Below are 23042 nucleotides of genomic sequence, written 5' to 3'. Positions count from 1 at the left end.
CTAAAATTACAAGGAAAATAAATAAATACATATTGACAATACTGGCTTTGCAATTACATTCTAAATTAAAGTTCATTCTAAAATTAAATTAAATTCCAAAAACAAACAAAAAAAGAAAAAGAAAGAAAGATATATACTTTTAACAATGTCTTTTAAAAAGAAAACATTGCTGTAGCCGACTATTTCATGTAGCAGATAATTTATAGAGGAGCTACAGCTAACCTCTACTAAATACTAAAATGTATTCTTGGTTGTTTTGTCGCCCACCTTGCCTGTGTATGACCTTGTTTAAGATAAACAGAAGCAAATGGAAAACTATCTTGTTTTTTTCCTCGAAGAAAATGCAAAACTATACAATAAAAAACAAAACGCCATGTTTGTAAAATAGTTTGCATGCTAAACTGCCGTACCTCCCCGCGTCGGACGTTTCGTCTCTGTGCTAATTTGAGTCCCAAATCATAGACATTAGGGCTTTTATTTATATATTCAACAATTCTGAAACAGGGCCGTTTGACGACTGACTGTTGCCTCCACCATTTTATCCACTTCTGCAGAAAACGTTGGCTTCGTCACACTGAAACTGACACAAAGTACATAGTGGAACATGGTAGACAGCAGCTGATTATAGTTCTTAGCGGTGACTGCACAAATGTAAAGGTGGAGGACTCCTTTTGCTTTCATTTTGCAGTATTTCAGTTAGTACGGCAGGTAAATCATTTTTTAACAATAAAAATGTATGTGGCAAAAAAAAGACCACGTTATATGTTATCACTTTACCGCGGTTACTGATTAATATACTTGATCATTAGGTGCTGTACATTTCAATGTCACTGACAAATAAAATAAGCGATAATCTCTAAGGTTTGTAGATTGTGGTGTCACCTTTATTAATGGGCCATAACAAACGTAAACTTCCTGTACTTAAAAAAACCTTCATAAAGTGAGTTAACACTTCTTTTTACCGTAAATACATTCTACTGTTGATTATATAAACATGACATCCTGCTGCTGCAGGGTTTTTGACAAAGATCTTCTTTCATATTAGTCTGTGAATGAAATGACAAAAAGTGCAGATTTTTCTTGCACATGCAGTTGCCTGTGCACTGTCCCTTTAACTGTGAACCATGGCAGCTTACTACTGCTTAACCGACTGTTCACCCCACTTATTAGCTCATTAGCTGGTTCCTCTTGTTCCGGAATACCAAGGTGCTACTTTGTATTAATTAATTGTTAATGACAGTCTGAATGGCACACACTTCCATTCCATTAATGCTGAATTCCTACAAAGAAGAGGAGATTTAAAACAATTAAAGTATTTCTTAAGGTTAATCATCACAGTTGTATGATTTAGCGCAGGTTTTAACTCTCACACACTTCTTAGAGGTGAGAAACAAACAGAATGTCCTCAATTCCCAAATATAGCCTCAATTTTAAGGTCTTTAGTTGCCTTTACAAAGGCAGAAGTACAGCACACACACCTAAGCTACTCCGCACCATTAATCAAATACTCTGAAAACCACATTGCTCAAATATGACCTTCCGCACAAAAGCAGCCACTATTGAAGCACCAGAAAGAATTCACTAAAGGCGGGTCCGAGTAAACATTCCTGCTGCTTTAAAGCCTCAGCACCTCTCGCCAGCGCTCTGTGTGTGTGCGTGTGTGTGTGTGCGTGTGTATTCCAAACACATGCTCCAAACAGTGCATGAGCCCACATGGAGATCCAAAGAACTGTACCAGGGAGGTCAGGTAGTTCACATAAGACAAACTCACATGCATTAACACACACAATGGAACACTTACATAAATTTTTGGATTGAGTAACGAACGCCGTGTACAAAGTTTAAGGAAGCAGAGGACTTTGGCCTCTGCTAAGATGGAAAGGGAAGAAAAAACAAAGAGAGAGAAAGACGGAGAACAAAATTGCTGCTTCCTTTCTCTCCAGCTTAGGATTGTCACACTGACCTTCATCTGCAAGCTTGAAGAAATTAAGAAAGTAAAAGAATATATAATTAATGGCAGACAATAAAAGAAAACGTGCTTTTGAGAGGTTTCAGATATAACTCAAGCATATACAGAACTCCAGAGAGGTTCATAAGTGTAAACCTCCCGAACCCGCAGCAGGCTCAGTTTTTCCATAATGAAACAACAAAAGAAAAAAGTATCTACATTTAATCATCCATGGATGAAGGCTAACATGACCAAGAAGAAACAGCTTGAACTAGATGTAACAACTAGCATAACAACAGTTTAGATGCATAAAGCAGGTAATTTGTTTTGTTTTCTTAATTGAAACATTGCTTAAACTATTAGCTAAATTCACTTCATGTATTAATTGACTGTTTAACCTCTAAATGTAAACCTCTAAATGTAACCAGGACCGCTCTGAATAAAATAAAGTTCATATGATGGCCTCAGTAGCTTTATCTAATTGCTCAGAGTGTCCAGCCCTGCTTACAGACTACAGTAACAAGCATTCCAGTCTCTTATGTGGTTTTCAAAGTAACCAACACTTCTGCTGAAGATGGTCCAGTACTCACAGATAATAATTAGTCTCTCCCCATCGCTTTATGTTTCTGTGCCAAAGATCCCAGGGGAGGAAAACAACAAAGAAGTGACTAAAAAAAAAAAAAAAACAGAATAACAACAACAACAACAGCCATGCAAAATGGCTTTTTTTTAGGAAGTCACCTGCCATCCTCCTCTCTTGAGAAGTGAAATGAATTTGTCCTTGAAAGCTGCCATACTTTCCAACAGACCGCAACAACAAGATGAAATACTTTTGGTGCTTGGAAACAAACTCAAACTGGGATAAAAGACGCAGGCGTGTAAGAGAAAGGATGGTGGCTGGGATCTTTCAGGTAGTTCGGCGTGTATGAACGAGAGGCAGGACGCCGCTGTAAAAAGAGCGCGTCGCTCGCTGAACCGTTTTCTGGATAAATAAAGGTTCTCACGCACATACGCACCTTCTGTCGACACTCTCTTTAGCGCCAGTGGAGCATTTTGTTTTTCCACCGATGGTAACCCCCCACCAAAGAGAGCAGCCCTCCTCCCACGGGACTCCTGATTGGCATGGATCAGCCCCTAAGGCAGCTCCACATATATACTACAGTGGCAGAGGGTGTGTGTGTGTGTGTGTGTGTTTGTGTGTGTGTGTGCGCGCACGCATGTATAATGAAGAGTGCATGTAGAGATTTACAGTGTTGGCATCCGGTCCGGTCAAACGTGTGGACCGCTGCCACTCTCCCCCAACAGCTCTGGATAAATGTGCCATGTTTTGTTTTCCTTTTCAGGAAGCCCATGAAAAGAATTAGCAAGATGAGAAAGTAGCAGGCAGATCTCTTGGGGCGTCCATCTGTCCATTACTGAAATAAAAGCTGTCCACTCGAAGAAGGAGGCGTGATTGAGGGATGGAGGGATTTTGTTGACTTGATAAGACAAGGATGGAGCGCAGTGGGTAATCAAGGGAAAGGCAGAGAGATAGAGTGATAGAACGATAGATAAATAGAAATCACTGGGATTTATTCATGTATTGACACACTAAACCAAAACGGATAAACTTGCCCATCACAATTTAACTGTAATTGCAGGAGACATTTGCTGTCTTTATAGCACATGCTGCCAAATCCTCTTGCAAAATCAGCACGATTCGCCTCAAACTCATTCATTAATCAGCAGTAAACAAAAGGAAATTACTCGGAAACACTCAGCTCAAAGGACTACAAATCATGTGACAGAGATGAGCACTTAAAGGTGGAAAAGACCTGTGAACTACTGAGATACCCACAGAATGTTAACCAGCAATGGTTTCACCTAAAGGAAAAGCTGAACTGTCACTTTTTGTTTCCTTAATATTGTCAATATTTCTGTTTTGAGCTTAAAATTGCCAAACATTACTCCATACTTTACCAATATTTTTGGTCTTGTTTCTTTTGGATTGCCTTGTGTTTTATACTGCAATCCTCTCTTGATTGGGTTTTACTTGGTTAAATAAAGGTTACTCAGACATCACCCTTGGGTTGTCTCTTACTCTTTTTGAGTTTTTCTTACATTTTGCATTGATAAAGTTCATATTAGGAGACAAACTCTCTCACTGAAGTGTGCTCCTTATACAGTATATCTGTAAGCCTGTTGTAAGCCTGTCTGAAATCACTCATTCTTTTTTTACTTTAATGGCCACTGTTTAAAAACTAGATATTAGTGATGCACAAATATTGGCCCTGATGACTGATATCAGTATGAGCAATTAAGAAAGCAATCAATTATCAATATCGGTAGATTAGAAAGGAGGATATAGAAAAAACATTACATCAAAAATGACCACAAAAAAATAGTGCTGGCCAAATTGTTATTTGGAACCTCAGTAATGGCTCAGAACGACACAATCGGTACACCACTACCAACTATGCTGACTAACTGTTCTGCTGCCATCAGTACCGCGCTTAGAAATGTTGGAAGATTTAAGGGGGGAAAAGCAATCTGCCACTCACACTCACACCTCTCTCTCTATCTCCGACACAGTCTGTCTCTCTCCAGCACTGGCACAACCTTTCAGCAATCAAATTAGCTACACTCCCTTCCCCAGAATATGTGTCAAAGGAATCAGCAGTTGGGCTATATTTGCTCCCAACTCATAATGTTAACCTTTCTATGGCATATAGGCCCTAATTTATTATCAGTGCAGCACAGGGTAAAAAGATGAGGATCGTTGTGTCGACAAGTTGCATCCATGCACGTCGCAGTGCAATGTAATAAACTGTAAGGTGTCCATCTTTCTTGGCTGACCCTCTTCAACCAAATGTCCCCGCCACCGTTAACAATATGTTAATAATAAGGCTGCCTCGTAAAGGTACAAATTCTCAGGCTGGCAAACGTTCCTTATAACAAGGCTGACGCCTGGAGGCTTCTCAGGTGTCAAGTTGAGAGTTCTGAGTTTCCTTTAAGCCAGGATTTTGTTTTCAGGTTCAGAATGACACCTTAGAGGCTTAATGACAATAAGCATGGCAGTTCGTTGTACAGTAAAGTCAGTGAGTGTGTGTTACATTATGAATCTGGGCATTTGTCTTGTTGTTTCTGATGATTACGCTTGGGTACATGAAACTCAAGTTTAACGATTTTTATTACAACACTACTGATTTTTTTTCTTCTGTTTCTAGCAGCACATTCCTCTGTGCTGGAAAACCCTGCCGTAAGTCACTAAAGTCACTGCTTTTCATTTAGTGTTTGGCACCTTTCAGTTTTACTGTTGCTGAGGCAAACAGAAAGTGTGAAAACCTCACACTTTCTGTAACATTTTAATATCTAAACACAATATAATAACAGTGCCAACTCCCAAATGTTAACGAGCTATAAATTTAAAGTAGCCCGATTTAATTTTTTTCTTTTACACATTTTTCTGAAACTAATTCTCAGCCTCCCATAGTTCAACAATGGATAAGAACATGGCAGATTTCAATGTGAGCGCTGAGAAGCCGCTGCTGCCTCTTGGCCCAGCCCTACGACTCACCACGCACTGCAAACCAGTGAATGTCAACAAGCAGAAATGAAGAAATATGGAACTTACATACACACACATACAGCATACAGAGCTAAAGCATGCTGTAATATCCAGCTGTGAGTTCATTATTGAGCTTTGTGGTATCTGTGTCCCCCGTGGTATCACTGTGATATTACTACACAGATTCTAGATGCACAGGAGCTTGCAGGGTGTTTATCATACTTAAGGTATCCCTATCAAATGTAGTATCATTACAGAATTCCTACAGCGCCTTATATAATCCTTACTGAATTATCTGCACTGCCTTTTTTCCAGTTTTTTATAGGTTACACAAATCTTTTCATTATAAGTAACTGCAAGCACCCCCCCCCCCCCCCCAAACTGTGTTACACTTAGTGGGGTGGGGACAAAACCATCCCCAAACCCACAGAACCAGTAATGTTATACATTATACAAAGTAAAAGGGCCACCAAAACCAAATAAATAAAATCCAGTCCTACTGTGTGAACTTTGAAAGTCAGTTTGTGAGTAAAAGCTACACATGAAGTCAGTGAGAAATCCAAGTTCAAATGGAAAGCAAACCAAGTCTTGTTTCTGCTTTTTCTTTCCTGCTGTTTACTGTGATACTTTATGGCTTTACGCCGAACACATCAGCTGAAGGTCAGAGATTAGCCAGCCTTTTAATTTACCGCTAGCTGCACTCCTTCGGTTTGACCTTTTCTCACTAAAAGGCACCAAGAGCCTGCTCGGAATCAGGCCAGGCTATTAAAAAGCGCTCGAACGGGTAAGTAGGTGACAGGTCAACGCTCAACATCTGGACACCGAAACGCATCCAAAAACAACTGGAGCAGCAACACCGCTGCCGCTGTGCGTGATGCTTATTATTCTTCTTTTCTTTTTTTTTTTAATAAATCGCCAATAAAAGCCGGATTGGGAACCAGAGAGACTCGAGGAAACCCGCGGAGGTTAGAAGATCAGAGGCGAAGAGGGGGATGATAATCTTGCCGTAACATCGGGAAAGGTTGATGTAACCGGATTAAACGGAGCTAATGAAATACACCACAAATGGACGACTGGGGCAGGAGAGGGGATGGTGGGTGGGAGAGATGTATAGACGATGAAATCCAAAATAAAAGAAGAAACGAAGTCAAAGAAGGGAATAGGTTCAAACTGATTTTTATCGGCTCTTCAATAAGATACGATCTAAATTTTGCCGCTGTCCCAGCAGGAGCGACAACATGCGATCATACGATTTAAAAAAATGTTAATGTAACTATTAATGTAAACAGCGAACCTGAAGCACAGAGCTTTCTCCACCACCACCACATCCAGGAGCGCCGTTTCAACAAGTCTCAAACCCGATTTACAGGCGGACACTAAGGCGTTTGTCCCTGTCGACCCCCCTAAAAACAAAATTATGCCCACTGACATTTCCCTCAATGCAGCAAAGCGCGCTCCCAAAAGCCGATTTCCAGGGCAGTTGAGGGGGTGGGGGTGGGGGGTGTCATGTTTGAAGGCTGAGGGCGCGCGCCACCCTCCCCTATTAAAAAGCTCATCCGGCGCCGCGCACTCGGGCACGGGCCAACCTATAGCGGGGCAGCCGATTGGCCGAAGAGCAGCTCCATCTGCGCACGTGACTTCTTCTGCTTACAATAAATAAACAGCTATAGAATAATACTTCAAACGACTCCAAATGGCCCCGGAGCGCTCACAGCCCGGTTAAAGAGACTCATAACAGGCAAAGTATCCGCACACACAAGTTTGCAGGTGGAACAGAGGGCCCCACAACACGGCTCAAAGTTGGAGCTGAATCGTTTTTGGATATGTCCGGTGGGAGGCGGGCAGCGCCAGGCAACAGCCGTGCGCAAAGAAAAAAAATGACAGCTTCATGAAGACCCTATAGGCTTACTAGTGGACATTAGGCCCTACATACCCGGCACTTTGCTCCTCACACTTCAGCCAAAACGAAAACATACAGTTCCCGGCACCCGCGGCACACACACGCACACACACAATGCCAAGCGAGCTTACCTACACAGTGAATGAGTTTGTGCCTCCAAGAGTCAAGTTCCTGCCGAAAGCCGCGCCTCTCTATCGTGCATTGCTGCCTTTTGCACAGACTCGCCATTTTCTATCGGCCCCTCCCGTGGGCGCGCACATACTGCTGGGTGCTTCCCTGCGCGCACGTCACCGGTGGTTTTTATTCTAGGGCTGGGTGGAGAGCGATATGAGGGGGACGGGGCTGCAGCATCCCCCTTTCTATAGCGCTCATATGTCCCACCCACCAAAAGCGCCCCCTCCCATCCCTCCCAGCATCTCTCTGCGCGAGGGTGTGCTGCTGGCACTGGCCGTTTAATGAAATGTGTGGAGTAGCCTATAGCACATGGCGCCTGCGCTCCAAATTTGCCATAGCTTACAGCGACGTGTGTCAAAGGGTTTCAAAATGCGCATTGTTTCAATCAACAGATGTGAGACACGTACAGCTGCCCCGGTACACGGGGAACGGGGTTATCACGGGTAAGAAGAGAAGTTATTTAGGAAAAAACAAACTTATACAGTATTATTTTTTGAAGGCATCTATAAGCGCATTGGTGGGACGAGACCGTAAGGTGCCTGTAAGGAACTTTCAGGCCATCTAGCGCCAAGTCAAACATTGAGGTTACACATTAAACGTTCATAGGATACAGCTAATTAATTCATTACTATAACTTCTCTTTTAAAGGATAGTATTGCCTTTTGTTAGTCTACTAAGTGGTCTTAAATTAATAAAGGCTCAACCATTAGCCTATTCCTACCCATCTACTGCAACTTGAGCGCATTTTTCATGTTCTCTGTAAGATGGAGCAAAGACTTCAGATCTACTAATGAGTCTAAAAGTTCCCTGGGCCCCAAAAAATGTATCATAATTGTTTCAAGATATAAATATTAATTAATTAATTAATTGACAACTACCAGACTGCAGTAAATTATGCAAAGAACTGTGGGATATTAGAAAGTTACATGTATTAAAATGTTGATATCAGTACTATTTTGAAAATCTGACTAATCTCATTTAAATGAAAGCTTATTTCCCACCAAAACACCCGAGCTCAGAGGCAAAAGTGAGTCAAAATATCGCTTTGTTAGCTGCATTTTGGACCGATGCTGTATGACAGGGGGAAAAAACACACAAAATACAAACCATACACATACTGCCAAACACTTGGCCATGCTCAGTCTTTCTTGCTGAATTTGTAAGAGCTGAGTCAATGATCCAAAGTTAATATGATCTTTTTTTTCAAGACAGCATTTGATTCAAGCATTTATGTAATTTTCCACAGGCTCATTACGCTTTCTATCTTGTTGTCCTTATGACAAATGCATTCATTTTTCACTCACATCATTTATTTCTCCAACTTAGACACTTAACGCCTGTCTTCATCTCCAAAACAAAAGCTGATAGAAATAGCAGAAGATTCTAAAATCTTGTCCACCACTTTTTGTGTCACTCTGAAGAAAAAAAGAATGTAATGTATTAATTTATAATGTCAGAAAACCAGTAAGTGGTCAGTGAAGGGAATTTAAAAAATTCACAGTCAGGTTTACTACATTAAATACATGGTATCCTATTAATGCAAATAAGATATAAGTGTGCACCTTGTTTATGCACAGTTTGAATTAGTCTGTATCTTAACAGGCACTGTGTACTTCATGCTTCTGAGATTAAGGCAAGTCTATTGCCCTGTCTCTCTAACTTGTCTAAATTGTGCAGAAATTGACCAAAATTTCAGAACAAATTTCATCTCACACTTTGTGCAGAATATAAATTGGGCTCTTCCATTTCCCTTCTATAGCCATAACAGCTTCATATACCCAAAACACATGTTTGGCTCTACATTATTTGTCTAGAGTTTGAAGGCTTGATAATTGTATTCTTTATTCTATTAGGCTAATATTGATAAATGATAATCAGTTTCTAATCACACGTGCTTCATTGTTGGCCATGACTAATTAATATTCAATAGCGGGTTAATCCTAGCCCCGGTTTCCCCTCAGGGAATCGAAAATGAGGTTAGCGGAGTTTTGCTTCATTTGGGTCACCTTGATTGTTTTTCTTTTCTTCTTCTTATTAGCTTTGAATCTACATCACCTCATTTAGCAAACCCTCGTCACCTAGCGCAGCTGTTTTAAGGCATAAAGAAAACAATAAATCAAGTCCCATAAAACTTGCCAAAACGCGGGTCTAATAACCAAATTGAAACATGAAATGACAGGGTATCATTAAGGAGAACCCCGCTGCCGTTTTATAATCCTACAGAGACGCCGGGCAGCACATAAAAAACCGACAAGGGCAAATGCTTTAACGGAGCAGCACTCCGGCTAATTAAGTCGTTGAACCCGTTGCCCTCGACAAAGATGTCTCCTGCTGAGGGCTGGCCGGAGCAGAAGAGCAACCAATAAAAGGACACGTTGAGTCGAGGTGACACAAAGGTAGCCAATCGTATAGCGGTGCTTTAGAGCGACGCTGAGGCAGCTCTACCAGGAAACAAACAGCTACGAAAAAAAAGGCTAAATAGTCGCTATCCTCCTACTGCTCTCTTGTTTTCAGCGATGTAGAGAAAAGAGGCTGAGCTACTCTTAAATAAAACAGGTAAAATTTTTATTTTTTTTGTCTCCAGGCCCGCTCCCCGTGTGAATGCGTGTGTGTTTTGGAGGCTGACAGCGTCATGCCGGCAGGATGAAAGGGATTAGGGCGCCGTTACTGTGGCAACATTAGATGGAGGGATACGCACACCTCCTCCCGCCTGCTGACAGCTGCCTGTTGGCATTGAACAATTAGCCTGTTTTGCTTAATAAACGGACCTTGGGTGTTTTCTCTTTTATGGAGTCGCCCAAATGTTTCTTTGATGCTCCTTTCAGCGGCCGTTTGTCTACATACTCATTTTGAAGCAGCAAAAAGAAAATAGCATGCCACTGAGAACCACAATAAACACAGCCGTGTAGTAGTGTTTGAGTAAAATTAGAGTTATAATAATATAGCTACATTAAACACTACCAGTAGACAAATAATACCTCTTATCACAGCAAAGAAATCCAAAAATATAACAGGTATATAACAGGTAACAGAGTATAACAGCTGATATAACCGGTCACTTTTAACAGCAAATTAGCCTATTGTACAACTATAGTCTTGTTCAGGATTTCGGAACTTACATTTACTTTAGATCTCTAAGCGGTAACCATCAGTTAACCCACACAGTGTAAGCAGAGAAGCCACAAAATGTGCAGTGTGAGTTAATGTATCAAACATGTTTAGCAAAAATAACACTTTTGTCATCTCGCATGGAAATCTCATATTTAAGGAAACATCCTGTACCAAGTTGTTTGAGATGAAGACAGTGGACACCTCTTTCCACATGGTGACCACCTGACCCCCAAGTATTTAGAATGTATAGAGAGAAAAACACTTGTGGCATGTATGATCTTGTGAAACCAGTTGCAACCATTGTTTCTTATAAAACCTTAAGGCAGGTAAGTGCAATAAAGATTTTTTGTTGTTATAGATTGAAGAAAAACATGCAGAAACTGTCTGCTTTCAAACAGCTGTGTGTCCCAAAAAGAGAAACATGGTGTAGAAAAGATGGTCTGGTTTACCCCAGCCTCAACTTTAGAAACTATATGAGATATACGTGACATTCAAAGAATGTGAGATTTTAGTAAAACTAATTAACTTCTGTAAAACCTGTAATCTGTATATAGTGTATATAGTATATAGTATATGTGTATATAGTATTTTATTTATTCTATCCTGTACAGTTGTGTACTGTATTTATTCTTATTGTATCCTAATTTTTGCCTCATAACTTTTGCACTGTCCACTTCCTGCTGTGACAAAACAAATTTCCCACGTGTGGGACTAATAAAGGTTATCTTATCTTATCTTATCTTATCTTATCTTATCTTAATCAAATTCCAAAGTCTGATGGAAAACATGATGCCAGAATAACAAAAGCTCTTATGGTAGCAGATTAATACGGGGGGGGGGGGTTGAAATCAGATGTTCATTATTTACATAAGAGTGTAAAGTTAAGGTTTCCACAGATTTTTAGCCAGCAGTGATTGAGCATTGGGCAGGTTTCTAATAGTGGGGGCAGTTGTGCATGTGTAGTTTTCCTGCCTGCATAATCTGAGTTTGATTACCCTGCAGGCTGGCTGCAGTATTCAAATGCTAGCAATTAACCCATGGTAGACTGAGAGGTGGTAGTATTATTTAATAAACTCCCAGCTCAGTGTGTATCAGAATGCCAAAACTACAGTTGCAAAGCTCCTGATAATGTTTCCTTGTGTCATGTGTGGCAGCAGGACCCATGACCCTGACACGAGGATCCTTTACTTACTCCAACGGCGAGGAGTACCACGGGGAATGGAAAGAAGGCAAGACCCACCTGCTCAGTCACCCACCCATCCTCCACCACTGACTACATTTCATGAACAGCACAAGTGTTGTTATAATGTGATTAAGACTGATGCTCAGGCAGGGGAAGAACCAAATAATAATATGATAATGCTCGTAATAATTATATACATAATCTGCAGTAACATATGTGGCGTGCTTGACTTATGTCCTATTCAGAATAACAGACATCTATTCTGACATCTTACCAGCACAGGGACATTTCTTGATTCTACACACTGTACAGTTGTACAGTGATATCGCTACCATCAATTTTAAGAGAGTCCAAAATCAAGGGGACCAATTTTCCCACGTGTGGATATCTTGAAAACATCCCTTGGAAATTGCTAGCTTTTGTTTCTAAGTGAAACACTGCTGTCAGGTAAAGGAGGAACATTACCTTTTTCAATCATTTAATCAATAAAAATATTAACAGATGTTACATGCTTCCGTGGGGAAAGTAAGTACACCTTTAGCCTCAGAAGCTTATCTGGCTCCCTTTAGCAGAAATAACTTCTTGTAGGCGTTTTGCATAATAGTACATCAGTCTCTGACATCAGCTTGCTGAAATATTTGACCATTCCTCAGCGTAAAATTCCTTCAGTTGGAAGATGCTTGAGGCTTTTATTGCATGCACTGCCTGTTTCACCCCCCCCCCCCCCCCCCCCCCCCCACACACACACACACACACACACACCATTTCGATAGGATCCACAGCATATTTTTCTTACAGCGGAATTTATTTAATTTAGAGCAGTTTTTAAAAAAATGCATTCACGCCCTTTTTCTGAATGTCAAAGGAACAGCAGGCTGAAGATGCAAGAAGTTTAAATTACACAGGTTTCACTTGTCTGTCCCTAAGGAGGTTGTTAACATTGCCTGATGCAAATGTTATGCATCTCAATGTATGATAAAGGTATGAATGTAATTATTTTTTTAATGTGAATGATATGCTATTTTCTAAATCAAAATTATGGTAATAACTTAAAATGCATGTGTTATTTGTTAAATCACATTATATTTATATACAATAGCATCAAAAGTACTTCCGTGGGATGTATAGAAACTTTATTTTGTTGGTAGAATACAAGAACAGAATTCAAAATATAGTAATTCAAGAAAAAAAAGTAAATTATAGAACTAGCGTGTTGAAAAAAAGTAGCACACGACTTAAAAGTGAAAATCTTGTGGTGGTAAGGAAACAGAAAAAACAGAAAGAAAGAAAGAAAATGTGTCTCTAGTTTGATAATCAGTTGGAGCCTCCACTCCAGCATTCATGTGCTTGTAGAAAGGCTGAACAGTGTGACATAATCGAGCACTCCCTCCAGTTCACTTTTTAAACTGTAAAGCACTGCACCATCAAAGAAACCATGACAACCCAACAATAACCAGAGCCTTCAGCAGTTCAGGGTAACTTTCCAACCCCTGTGCCTTACCACTGTGAAGCATTTTACTATCTAAGTGATGTCCTGTGGAGGCACAGTGCTGCACAAAGGTTTAAGCCTCTTTAGATATTTATAGTCATGGTTAAAAGAAAGTACACCCTCTTTCATTTCTAAGATTTTACATATCAGGACATAATGAAAGTCATCTGGTTCTTCGGTGAATGAACTACAAAACATACCATATTTTACTGTGACACCATTTCTGTAAAAAACTAAGCCACAATGCAGAAGCAGTGTATGGAAACCTTAGGTACGCTCCATGATTCAGTAGCTTATAGAACTCCCCTTACCTCCAATAACTTGAGGTAATCATTTTCTGTATAACTTTATGAGGCTGTCACATCATTGTGTGGATTTTGAGTCAATGACTGAAAAGTGGTGTAGCTGCAAAACAAACTCAAATCATCATCTCTCCACCACCATGCTGGTAGGAATGGGGAATGAGTACTGGTTCTTGTAAAGAACCAGTTCAGTTCCTTTGGAATTGTTGGTCTGCTTGCCTATCGATCTCGTTTATCGGTTCCACTTGCACTTGCTCTACAATTAGCTGATTTTAGTTCGTGTGCCAGAGGAGGAAAAAGGTGGTGCAGTCTACACCACCTATATGAACATAATTTTTTATTTTTATTGCACAAAAGTACGAGAGCTTGATGGTAAAGTGAAAACTGCACCCAGAACTGAAAGAAATGCATTATGCTGTTAACACAACTTTGATGGTTTACAAGCATGCTAAGTATCTGCAGTGATATTTCAGCATCTACAAATGTGGCAAGTTTTTAAAAGATGCTTTAAACAAGTTACATTATAAACTGTGCAAAGTTTTATCTACAGTTAGTGTTGTTATGTTAAAGATAAATTAAATCACACCAAATATTCAGTTTTGAATTTTTGTTTAAAAATCTTACAGCACTTTGAACCTTATAGTGTTACCTTCGTAGTTACAGTACTGTATAAGTGTGTTTACATATGAACTGCAGCCCAAAACTTGTACCTGGAATGCTCCAAATACAAAGTCCACATGATTTATAGCCATGTGACAGTAAGCCCAGATAGCTTTCAGGTAAATTCTTAGCCTCTGAGTGGGCATCACATGTCTTCTGGTTGTTTATGGCCGTGTGCAGAGGATGCCCAGCATTGTCCATAATGTCCAGCAGTTTCTTTAGTGTCCTTTTCTCTGCCACTGTCACCAGAGTGTCCAGCTTCATGCCGACCACAGAGCTAGCCTTCCTGATCAGTTTTTCCAGCCTGGATGAGTCCTTCTTTGCTGTGCTGCTAACCCAGCACACCACAGCATAGAAAAGTACTCCAGCAACCACTGACTGGTAAAACATCCTCAGGAGCTTCCTGCAGATGTTAAAAGACCTCAGCCTCCTGAGGAAGTACAGTCAGCTTTCGGCTTTTTTATACAGGTGCTCTGTGTTGCATGACCAGTCCATTTTATTGTCCACCCACAGCCCGAGGTACTTGTACTTGTTGACCACCTCCACCTCCTCCCCCTCTATCTGAACCAGCAGTGGACCTTCTCTGGACCCCAACCAGTTCCTTAGTCTTTGAGGTGTTGAGTTGCAGGTGGTTTGTGTGACTCCATGCGACAAAGTTCCTCACCAGACTTTTGTACTCCTCTTCCTGATCATCCCAGATATACCCCATGATGGCTGTGTCATCTGCAAACTTCTGAATATGGCATAATTCAGAGTTGTAGCAGAAGTCAGAGGTGTACAGGGTGGAGAGAAGAGGGGACAGCACAGTTCCCTGTGGTGCTCCTGTGCTGCTGACCACAGTGTCAGACGTGATGTCCTTCAGCCTGACGTACTGTGGCCTGTCGGTGAGGTAGTCGGAGATCCAAGCGACCAGGCAGGGGTCCACCTCCATCCTGTTCAGTTTTTCCTGAAGCAGACAGGGCCGGATGGTATTAAAGGCACTGGAAAGTCAAGAAACAGGATCCTGACCGTGCCTTTTCCCCCATCCAGGTGTGAGTGGGCTCTGTGTAGGAGGTACAGGATGGCATCCTCCACTCCGACATCCGCCTTGTATGCGAACTGTAGTGGGTCCTGGGCATGTTGTACCTGTGGTCAGAGGAGGTTGAGGAAGAGTCTTCATAAGATGTGACGTCAGTGCCACCAGTCGGAAGTCATTCAGCTCATTGGGCCGGTTCCTTTTGGGGAAGTGAACCATCTCATGCTGTGTGCTATATGGGAAAAAGAACAAAGTAGACAATATCTAACCGATTGTTCTGAAACTGCTTCAAGTTCAGGTGTCATAATTGTTTATGCCTTTCCTCACATATTTGAGTTTAGTCATACCTAGGTCCCATGAGTATCTTATTTAAAGAAAAACTCCCTTTCCAGGCTTGTATCCTAAATAAGACTCTGCTTGTCGCTGATCTGGGCTACCACCCTAGCTGTCCATCTAAAAAGTTCCCAGTGTGACATAAAAACAGAATGGTAAATGGCCTGTATTTGTATTTACTTAGTCCCTAAGGACCCCAAAGCACTTTACACTACATTCAGTCATCCACCCATTCACACACTGGTGACAGCAAGCTACATTGTAGCCACAGCTGCCCTGAGGCGCACTGACAGAGCCGATTACCGGCGCCACCGGGCCCTCTGACCACCACCAGTAGGCAACGGGTGAAGTGTCTTGCCCAAGGACACAACGACCAAGACTGTTGGAGCCGGGGCTCGAATCGGCAACCTTCCGATTACAAGATGAGCTGCTAACTCTTGAGCCACGATCGCCCCGCTAGAATGGGTACTACTACCTTACAGTCATTACAGTAATGGATGAACAAATGAAACGTGTAGCTACAGAGCAGGTGTTCATTGAGTTTGGGTGTTCAATAAGCTCATAAATGCATTAATCTCCTATACTCCTTCTGGATTTCCTGCATTGCATTTTATCGTCTCACTGGCTTCTTAAACAACACCCCACCGCCACCACCACAGCCCCATGTGCTGTTCTAATGCATTGTTGTTTTCAGTTTGAATCCCCCCCTGAGAATACCTATTAGCTTAAATGGATAATAGGGATGTCAGTAAAATATGATAAAAGAAAGTTAACTCCAGGAGCTTTTAATTAATGTGGGATTTCATGTCAGAATGGAGAGTCTGGAAAGAAGTGGGTGTACTGTAAGTGAGTCACAACAGCAAAAGTACTTTTGAAATGAACCTGCACTCTCACCCAAACAGATTGTATCTAATAGGGGAAAAACACAGAAAAAGGTGTCAAGCTAAAGTCAGTAAGTAATCTACACACATATGCACATATGGACCATCTGGTGCCAGTGAGCCTGCAGAGACAGGATATCACACTACCTAAACCAGCACTTGTACTATAACAAAAACAGTCAGACAACCTTTAGGGCAAGGTTAAACAAAGAACAAAAGTTTGGCACTGAAGTGTGCATGAGGCTGCGGGAGGAAACATATGTTCTCCGTATGATTAGCAATAAACTGTTAAACTGGTTTTGGCTGTGATGCACTGATATGCTCGGGTTTTAGTAAACAGCAGGGGTGGATTAAAAATTTTTTTTTAGCTCAGACATTTCAAAGTGAGAAAAAATTAGTTCACTAATAGACGGAGTGCTGCGTTGGCAAGAACTGCTCGGATTTCTTCCAGACATTTTATTTACATGTATATCTAAATATATATTCAATATGAATCTTCAAAAAGAGGGCAGCAGCAGCTGATTCTGTAAAAAAACCCAAAAAAGTTCTACTCCTTTGGAGCAGGGACCTCGTATGTGTTATATACGGTTTGGAGTTTGTTACCAAAATAAGTTAATGTATTACACATTATTTTTCCTTTCTTTGAAGAAATGTCCCTATCCTAGTGAATAACACATCAATGAGATCTTCCTTTTAATGTTTAAGTACAAACACAAAGTTGAAAGCAAAGCTGAAAACCAGCCCAAAAGAGCACTCCGCAGCGATCAGCATAGAGATCGCTGTTTCTACTGTGGAAACAGGTTTGTAGGATTACAATTCTACAAGCCAGCTCTGCTTTGGTTACCTGTTGAAAATCAAGCTCTGGCTCCTTGGCCGGTGTCAGCATCCACTCAGCTTTAAAATCACTGGTTTGGCACACAGTCTATGCAACTGACCTGTTATTAGCAGCTGTCCTGGGCGCAGTTTGCTCTTTATTATCACATTTCATTTGTCTTTTCATGTAACACAAATTCAGGTGTCCATTTTTGAGATTATATACGTTGTAGATGAATTTTCCTTCTTCCACCGCAGAAACGAAATTTAGTTGATTGTAGCGCCAGCATGCAGGAAAAAAAAGGCATGTGTTATGACTTTTTTTCTATTTGCCTAATGTGCAGATAATTGAAGAACCATTATAATGCAAGTAGTAATGTAATTACTGAATTTAGTATAGCAATATGTTACATTACTGCATTATAGAAAGTTGCATCCATAATTAATGTGTGAGCCCAAAGCTCAGGCACCAGACAACTCAAAACACTACAATTTCAGACATTTTTTTTCTACTATTTGATATATATGATGTCACAGAGAGGATATTCCTAATATGGTCAACTCAGCTAAAACTGTAAGCACAGGAGGGCCATCTAGCTGCTGTTGAAACTTTCTATCTGTGAGTGCCAGCCAATGCGAATAAAGTTGTCTAAATGGGAGGAGCTAAAACAGTTTAGATAAATAGACAGTGAATGAAATGTAGGGCTGCACCAAGGCCCAGTATAGGATAAATAAGGATTATCTGAGCTGTAAATCCTGAAAATCTACTCTACTGGAAGGCAAGAATTGAAAAAATATTTAATTTTTGCCCAAGCTAGTTTGTTCTTCTTAGAACTTCTCGAGTGTTAAATCACTTCAGTTTCTGGTCACTTTTAAAAATATAGTTAATATTAAAGTTAATATTTACAACACAGATTGTGATGAAAATCATGTAGTCATGGTCACAAGGTCCACATTCTTTTTTAGCTTCAGATTCAAAAACATATTGCAAAATATAAGAGGAATGGTCACCCTTGACCTTTCGACCCCTTATCTGTAGTAAAATATTACCTTGCACCTTGTTTTTATTGATATTTCTACTATACCCAAAGCATCTCGTTCTTATCTTCAGCATAAGCCAGATGAAGATAGTACCTTTACCAATGTTACATAAACAGACTTCATATACACTTTGCGCATTCTATTTATTTTAACTCGAAAATTTCTATTAACCCTGCTGAATTGATGCAATAGGATGCAATTGGGTTTTGATCGCCGTGTTGTCATAAACACAGACTGATGCACGTTGCGCATCCTGTCTCTGCGTCCATGCATGCAAAGTCACTGTTTGCACACAAACATGTAGGCGTGTGTCAGACAGAGGTCTACGGTGTCACATGAATAATTCAGCGGTGCGCTGGTTGAACATAGGCCCGGGAGCTATCAGGTTACAGGAAGTAGGTTGGGTGCATCCACAACACAACAGCCAAGGCACAGCCAGAAGCCATTTACTACTGTACTTTGACCATGTGGTCATTTAACATCTATGCATTACCGCTATTGATTGACATAAAAGCCGGACAAATTCAGCTAAACCGTAATTAGCTGGAGACCATGACCCAACATAAGATTGGAGAAAGGCGTTACAAAGAAGCTGAACAGCAGATTAGAGTCTGGAGGGATCAAATTGGAGGAGACAGAGGAAATTACTGTCCCTTGCCGCAGCTGATAATCTGTACCTTCATTTAAAAAGAAAAAGAAAAGAAACCTTCATAGTGGTCAGCAAAACACTGACACTGCTACCATTCAATTTCATTCTATAACACAGCTGTTGAAATTCTTGGTGGGAGATGCTGCTGTTGGCACACCGCAGCCTCTTTGACACCTAACAGATTGTTATATTTCAGCGGCTAGTCTGTGAAATTTCTGCCTCAGGGTCTCACTCGCTTGTCAAGGTTCATGGAGGCTGAAGAGTTGGATTTAAACTACTGCTGGCCGTCTTCTGTATTCATACTGTTTGCTTTATGATCTCCAGTTAATTCACGCACACACACACCAACATATATATATATGGATTCTGGATCTTTCTGGATGTTTTTGAAAATCGAATGCAGAGCTCCAGATTTAGTTTCATCCAAATCTCCCATGAAAACCCTGCTAAGATTAGGCAGAGAGCAGCACTTTAAGCAGGCCTGACAGATGGACTGCCCAATTTACCCATGAGCTGTGAGTAAGGGACAACACTCACTAGCCCCACCCCTGCCAACAGTTCGTTTCCCCTTCAATATATGAAGCCCCCAATCTTCCACTCTTCTCTCCACTCCACCAGTTTCTTACCACTTGAGCTCCCATTAAATCCTCTTCCTCTGCCATGAGCATACCGGGACCTCCTCTGCCCGTGTCCAACTGTGCCTCGCATCCAGTTATTCTGCTAATTCCCGCTGTGCTTGCTAATAGAGGTTGGCAGGGAGAAATGCTCACTCCTTTTCCCTCCATTTCTTCATCGACTGCCATCCTCCTGATGCTGGAAATTAGTCTGAGAATTAGAGGGAAAATTGGGTCTCACCTCTCAGGGAACATTTTAAGAGGTGAAAAATGAAAGCTAGCAGCTCACCTTTTTGTCTGCTCGCACCAATTATGAATCTCCCAATCTGCTAACTCCAAAATCTAATTAAAGTATAATAACACATCTGCCATCTCTCTCGCGCGCTCTCTCTTTTCTTCACTCAGTGACTTCTACTGAAAACTATACAGGTACCAGTCAGGTTTTGAGTCTTCAGTGTTGCATAGTGCAAAGGGTCTGAATGCTTTTAATACATATTTTTGTTTTGTGCAAGATAATTCAGACCAAGTGCATAAATAGTTAAAGAAGACAGTGAATATAAAGCAGCGACTGTGCCAAAAAGGAGTTTTGAGGAGTTTCATGTTGTTCTATAAACAGTTTTAAAACAGTAGTTGTGAACAAATGCAGTACTATTTGCTGAGATGCTGCCTCAGCATTTTAATTTAGGAAAAAAAATACATTTTTGTTGTTGCATTTATTTAAACAAATTGGATACATAGTGTTTTGATTAGTGTATAGACATGACAGTTCTATCAATCTAATTTCTTTCATTAACTTTTGGATTTAAAGTAAATGCCATAGATCTAAAAAAAGGGCACAGCCACTATGAGATTACCATTTGGTTTCTGCACTCTCTTTTCAAGGTTCAGTGCATTCCGGGCATTTTTTTGCTTTTTTTTCTTTGAGAAGTGACCATATTTGGATGAGATTAACTATGTGCAACAAGGCAATGATGTTTAACCTTCCAAAATCTTCCTCTTTTTACACACAGCAGAGAAAATCAGTAAATGGCCTGTATTTGTATAGCGCTTTACTAGTCCCTAAGGACCCCAAAGTGCTTTACACATCCAGTCATCCACCCATTGGTGATGGCAAGCTACATTGTAGCCACAGCCACCCTGGGGCGCACTGACAGAGGCGAGGCTGCTGAACACTGGCGCCACCAGGCCCTCTGACCACCACCAGTAGGCAACGGGTAAAGTGTCTTGCCCAAGGACACAACGACCGAGACTGTCGGAGCCGGGGCTCGAACCGGCAACCTTCCGATTCCAAGACGAACTCCCAACTCTTGAGCCACGATCGCCACAAAATGTTTTTGCATTTTATTAAAGAAATTTGAAGCAGGTGTAAATGTAAAAATCTTATATAAATCTTATATTTAAAATTGATACATAAGGATATGCATAAAACCATATTACATTAGGGCAGCAACTTTTGAAGTTTGATATGGATTTTTTGCAACAATATTTGAACAATATTTGAACAGACATACACAACACTGAGAAATTCTAGCTACAGGTATCAGGACAGCATCCATGTGCCAGGTCATGAGGTCCCCCATTTTCCATAACCGCTTATTTTCATTCAAGAACAGATTATTGTGGAATGTGTGATAGAAAATGTTAAATATCTATGTCTACTCATTTGAAAATATGAAATTTAATTTAGGTCTTTCTTTAGAGGAAACAAAACATTCGTCTTGACCTGGGTCTTCATGTGCAGAAGTCAAGCTTATATCTGTGCAAACCAGTGTTTTACAAATGAACCAATATCCTGTTAAGACCACTATGTATAACAGCCAGAACTGTGAAGATATGAGTGAAACTATGCTGTTTTTGTTCCATGGTGGAAGTTCATGGTCATGCTTTTCCTTTAATCCTGTCTGTCATGGTTCCACTTATTCATTTCTTTAGTTAAAGAAATGTCATCTTCTCTCAATTATAAGAGAGAATACAGGATGATATAAACACACGCGATACAATCAGCTCATGTAGGTGGTATGAGCCCTTAATTGTCCTGTTTTCAGGGATAAAAGGACCTTTCAATATCTGTGTCTGTGACCTCTTAGTAACATCCTTTCACACTGATTTTGTTTTCTATCCTTGAGGAAGGAAGCATGGCCTGAAGGTTTGTGTGCCATTTCATACATTGTAGCATTCATTCATAAACAAATTGGAAGCTCTTAGAAGACCAACAAACTCACTCATTTATGAAAAAGCTTTCAGTTTTCCATTCTGTTTTAATTCATAGACGCTTAGTTAAGCCTTCCTAAATGCATTTTAGTTGTGAGGTTGGAAGAGGGCATCCATGAGCCCTGTTTGGTTCTTTTTCAACAAAGCTAATACCATAGCTCATGACCATGAGCCTCCTGGTGGTGCAAAGAGTTAATCCCGAGAGCGTCTTATTAGTATATTTAACTTCAAGTAGGAGATGTAAGGGGCGAAATGTGTCCAAAAGTGTGTAGTAATCAGTGGGCATTTCAAATACTTTTAGCTGTTTTTTTTTTTGTTTGGGGTTTTTTTGTGTGGTTTATGTGATTTTGTAAAAAAAACAAAAAAAAAACCCTCTCTGCTCGTGTCTTAGATTTTTATTTTGCTGGAAGTGATTGGTGAGGTGATTTTTATCCTCTTGCAGGTCTTCGTCATGGCCTGGGTCAGTTGACCTTCAGCGATGGGACGTGCTACACTGGACAGTTTGAAAATGGCCTCTTCAATGGTTGTGGGGTGCTGGTCTTTCCTGACGGCTCCAGGTTTGTCAGTCACTTTTTGCACACTCTGGTTGTTAAACCTTGAAACTCTGCACCTGAAATTTTAAAACCTGCAAATAAGTATGTCGTACAGAAGATACAACCCCAGCCTCCTCCTGAATGAAACCTGTCTGATTTGTTCCTTCATTACTTCTGTCATGTAAATAATGTACATAATGCTTGTGCTGGTTTTCAGCTTTATTTCCATACGAAATAATCAATGTGAGAAATTTATACAACAGTAGAAGAGTACAACAGTATCTCAACAGTCTAACTTTGGTGGTACATGTGACTGAAAAAGCTTCTGCACAGAGCTGAAAGAAGGATAGATTTTGTTTCTTTCTCTGCTTCTGTTGATTAAAAATATCCAATCATAAAGACATCGAGAACAATGCAGCTAAATGAAGCATGATGAGCACTGCTGTGAGGAAAGGACTGTCACACACAAAAGCTGAGGTGAAAAATCAATGAGAAGATATTCTAGTGCAGACCTACTCTGTACTATGTTACCTCTCCATGGAAATTCTAAGAGGCAACACGAATAACATGACATAGAGGAGCTGGGGTGGCGGCGGGTTGTGTGCGTCAGCGACTGTCTGCAGATATATGTATGTATA

The 23042-nt window shown here is 40.7% G+C and overlaps 3 protein-coding genes across 3 annotated transcripts in view; 1 reads left to right on the top strand and 2 right to left on the bottom strand.

Annotated features, from left to right (window-relative positions):
• Positions 1-7704, bottom strand: part of lcor (ligand dependent nuclear receptor corepressor) — a 74380-nt gene extending 66676 nt beyond the window's left edge. Inside the window, exon 1 of the mRNA XM_005749594.1 lies at positions 7527-7704. Within this exon, the coding sequence (XP_005749651.1) occupies positions 7527-7623 (97 nt within the window). The 5' untranslated portion in view covers positions 7624-7704. The remainder of the gene's footprint in view (positions 1-7526) is intronic.
• Positions 7705-10041: 2337 nt separating this feature from the next.
• The window catches only part of LOC102204067 (MORN repeat-containing protein 4), a 20231-nt gene continuing 7230 nt past the window's right edge, over positions 10042-23042 (top strand). Inside the window, exons 1-3 of the mRNA XM_005749590.1 lie at positions 10042-10125; positions 11835-11909; positions 22314-22428. Coding sequence (XP_005749647.1) covers positions 11843-11909; positions 22314-22428 — 182 coding nt within the window. The 5' untranslated portion in view covers positions 10042-10125; positions 11835-11842. The remainder of the gene's footprint in view (positions 10126-11834; positions 11910-22313; positions 22429-23042) is intronic.
• hoga1 (4-hydroxy-2-oxoglutarate aldolase 1) overlaps positions 15491-23042 on the bottom strand; it is a 70832-nt gene continuing 63280 nt past the window's right edge. The window contains exon 7 of the mRNA XM_013915044.1: positions 15491-15561. Coding sequence (XP_013770498.1) covers positions 15550-15561 — 12 coding nt within the window. The 3' untranslated portion in view covers positions 15491-15549. The remainder of the gene's footprint in view (positions 15562-23042) is intronic.

This window comes from Pundamilia nyererei, unplaced genomic scaffold (genome assembly GCF_000239375.1).
Source record: "Pundamilia nyererei isolate P.nyererei 1_Seehausen unplaced genomic scaffold, PunNye1.0 scaffold00250, whole genome shotgun sequence".
Lineage (NCBI taxonomy): Eukaryota > Metazoa > Chordata > Actinopteri > Cichliformes > Cichlidae > Pundamilia > Pundamilia nyererei.
Note: the sequence above shows the minus strand (reverse complement) of the source record. Positions and strands in the feature narration are given on the sequence as shown.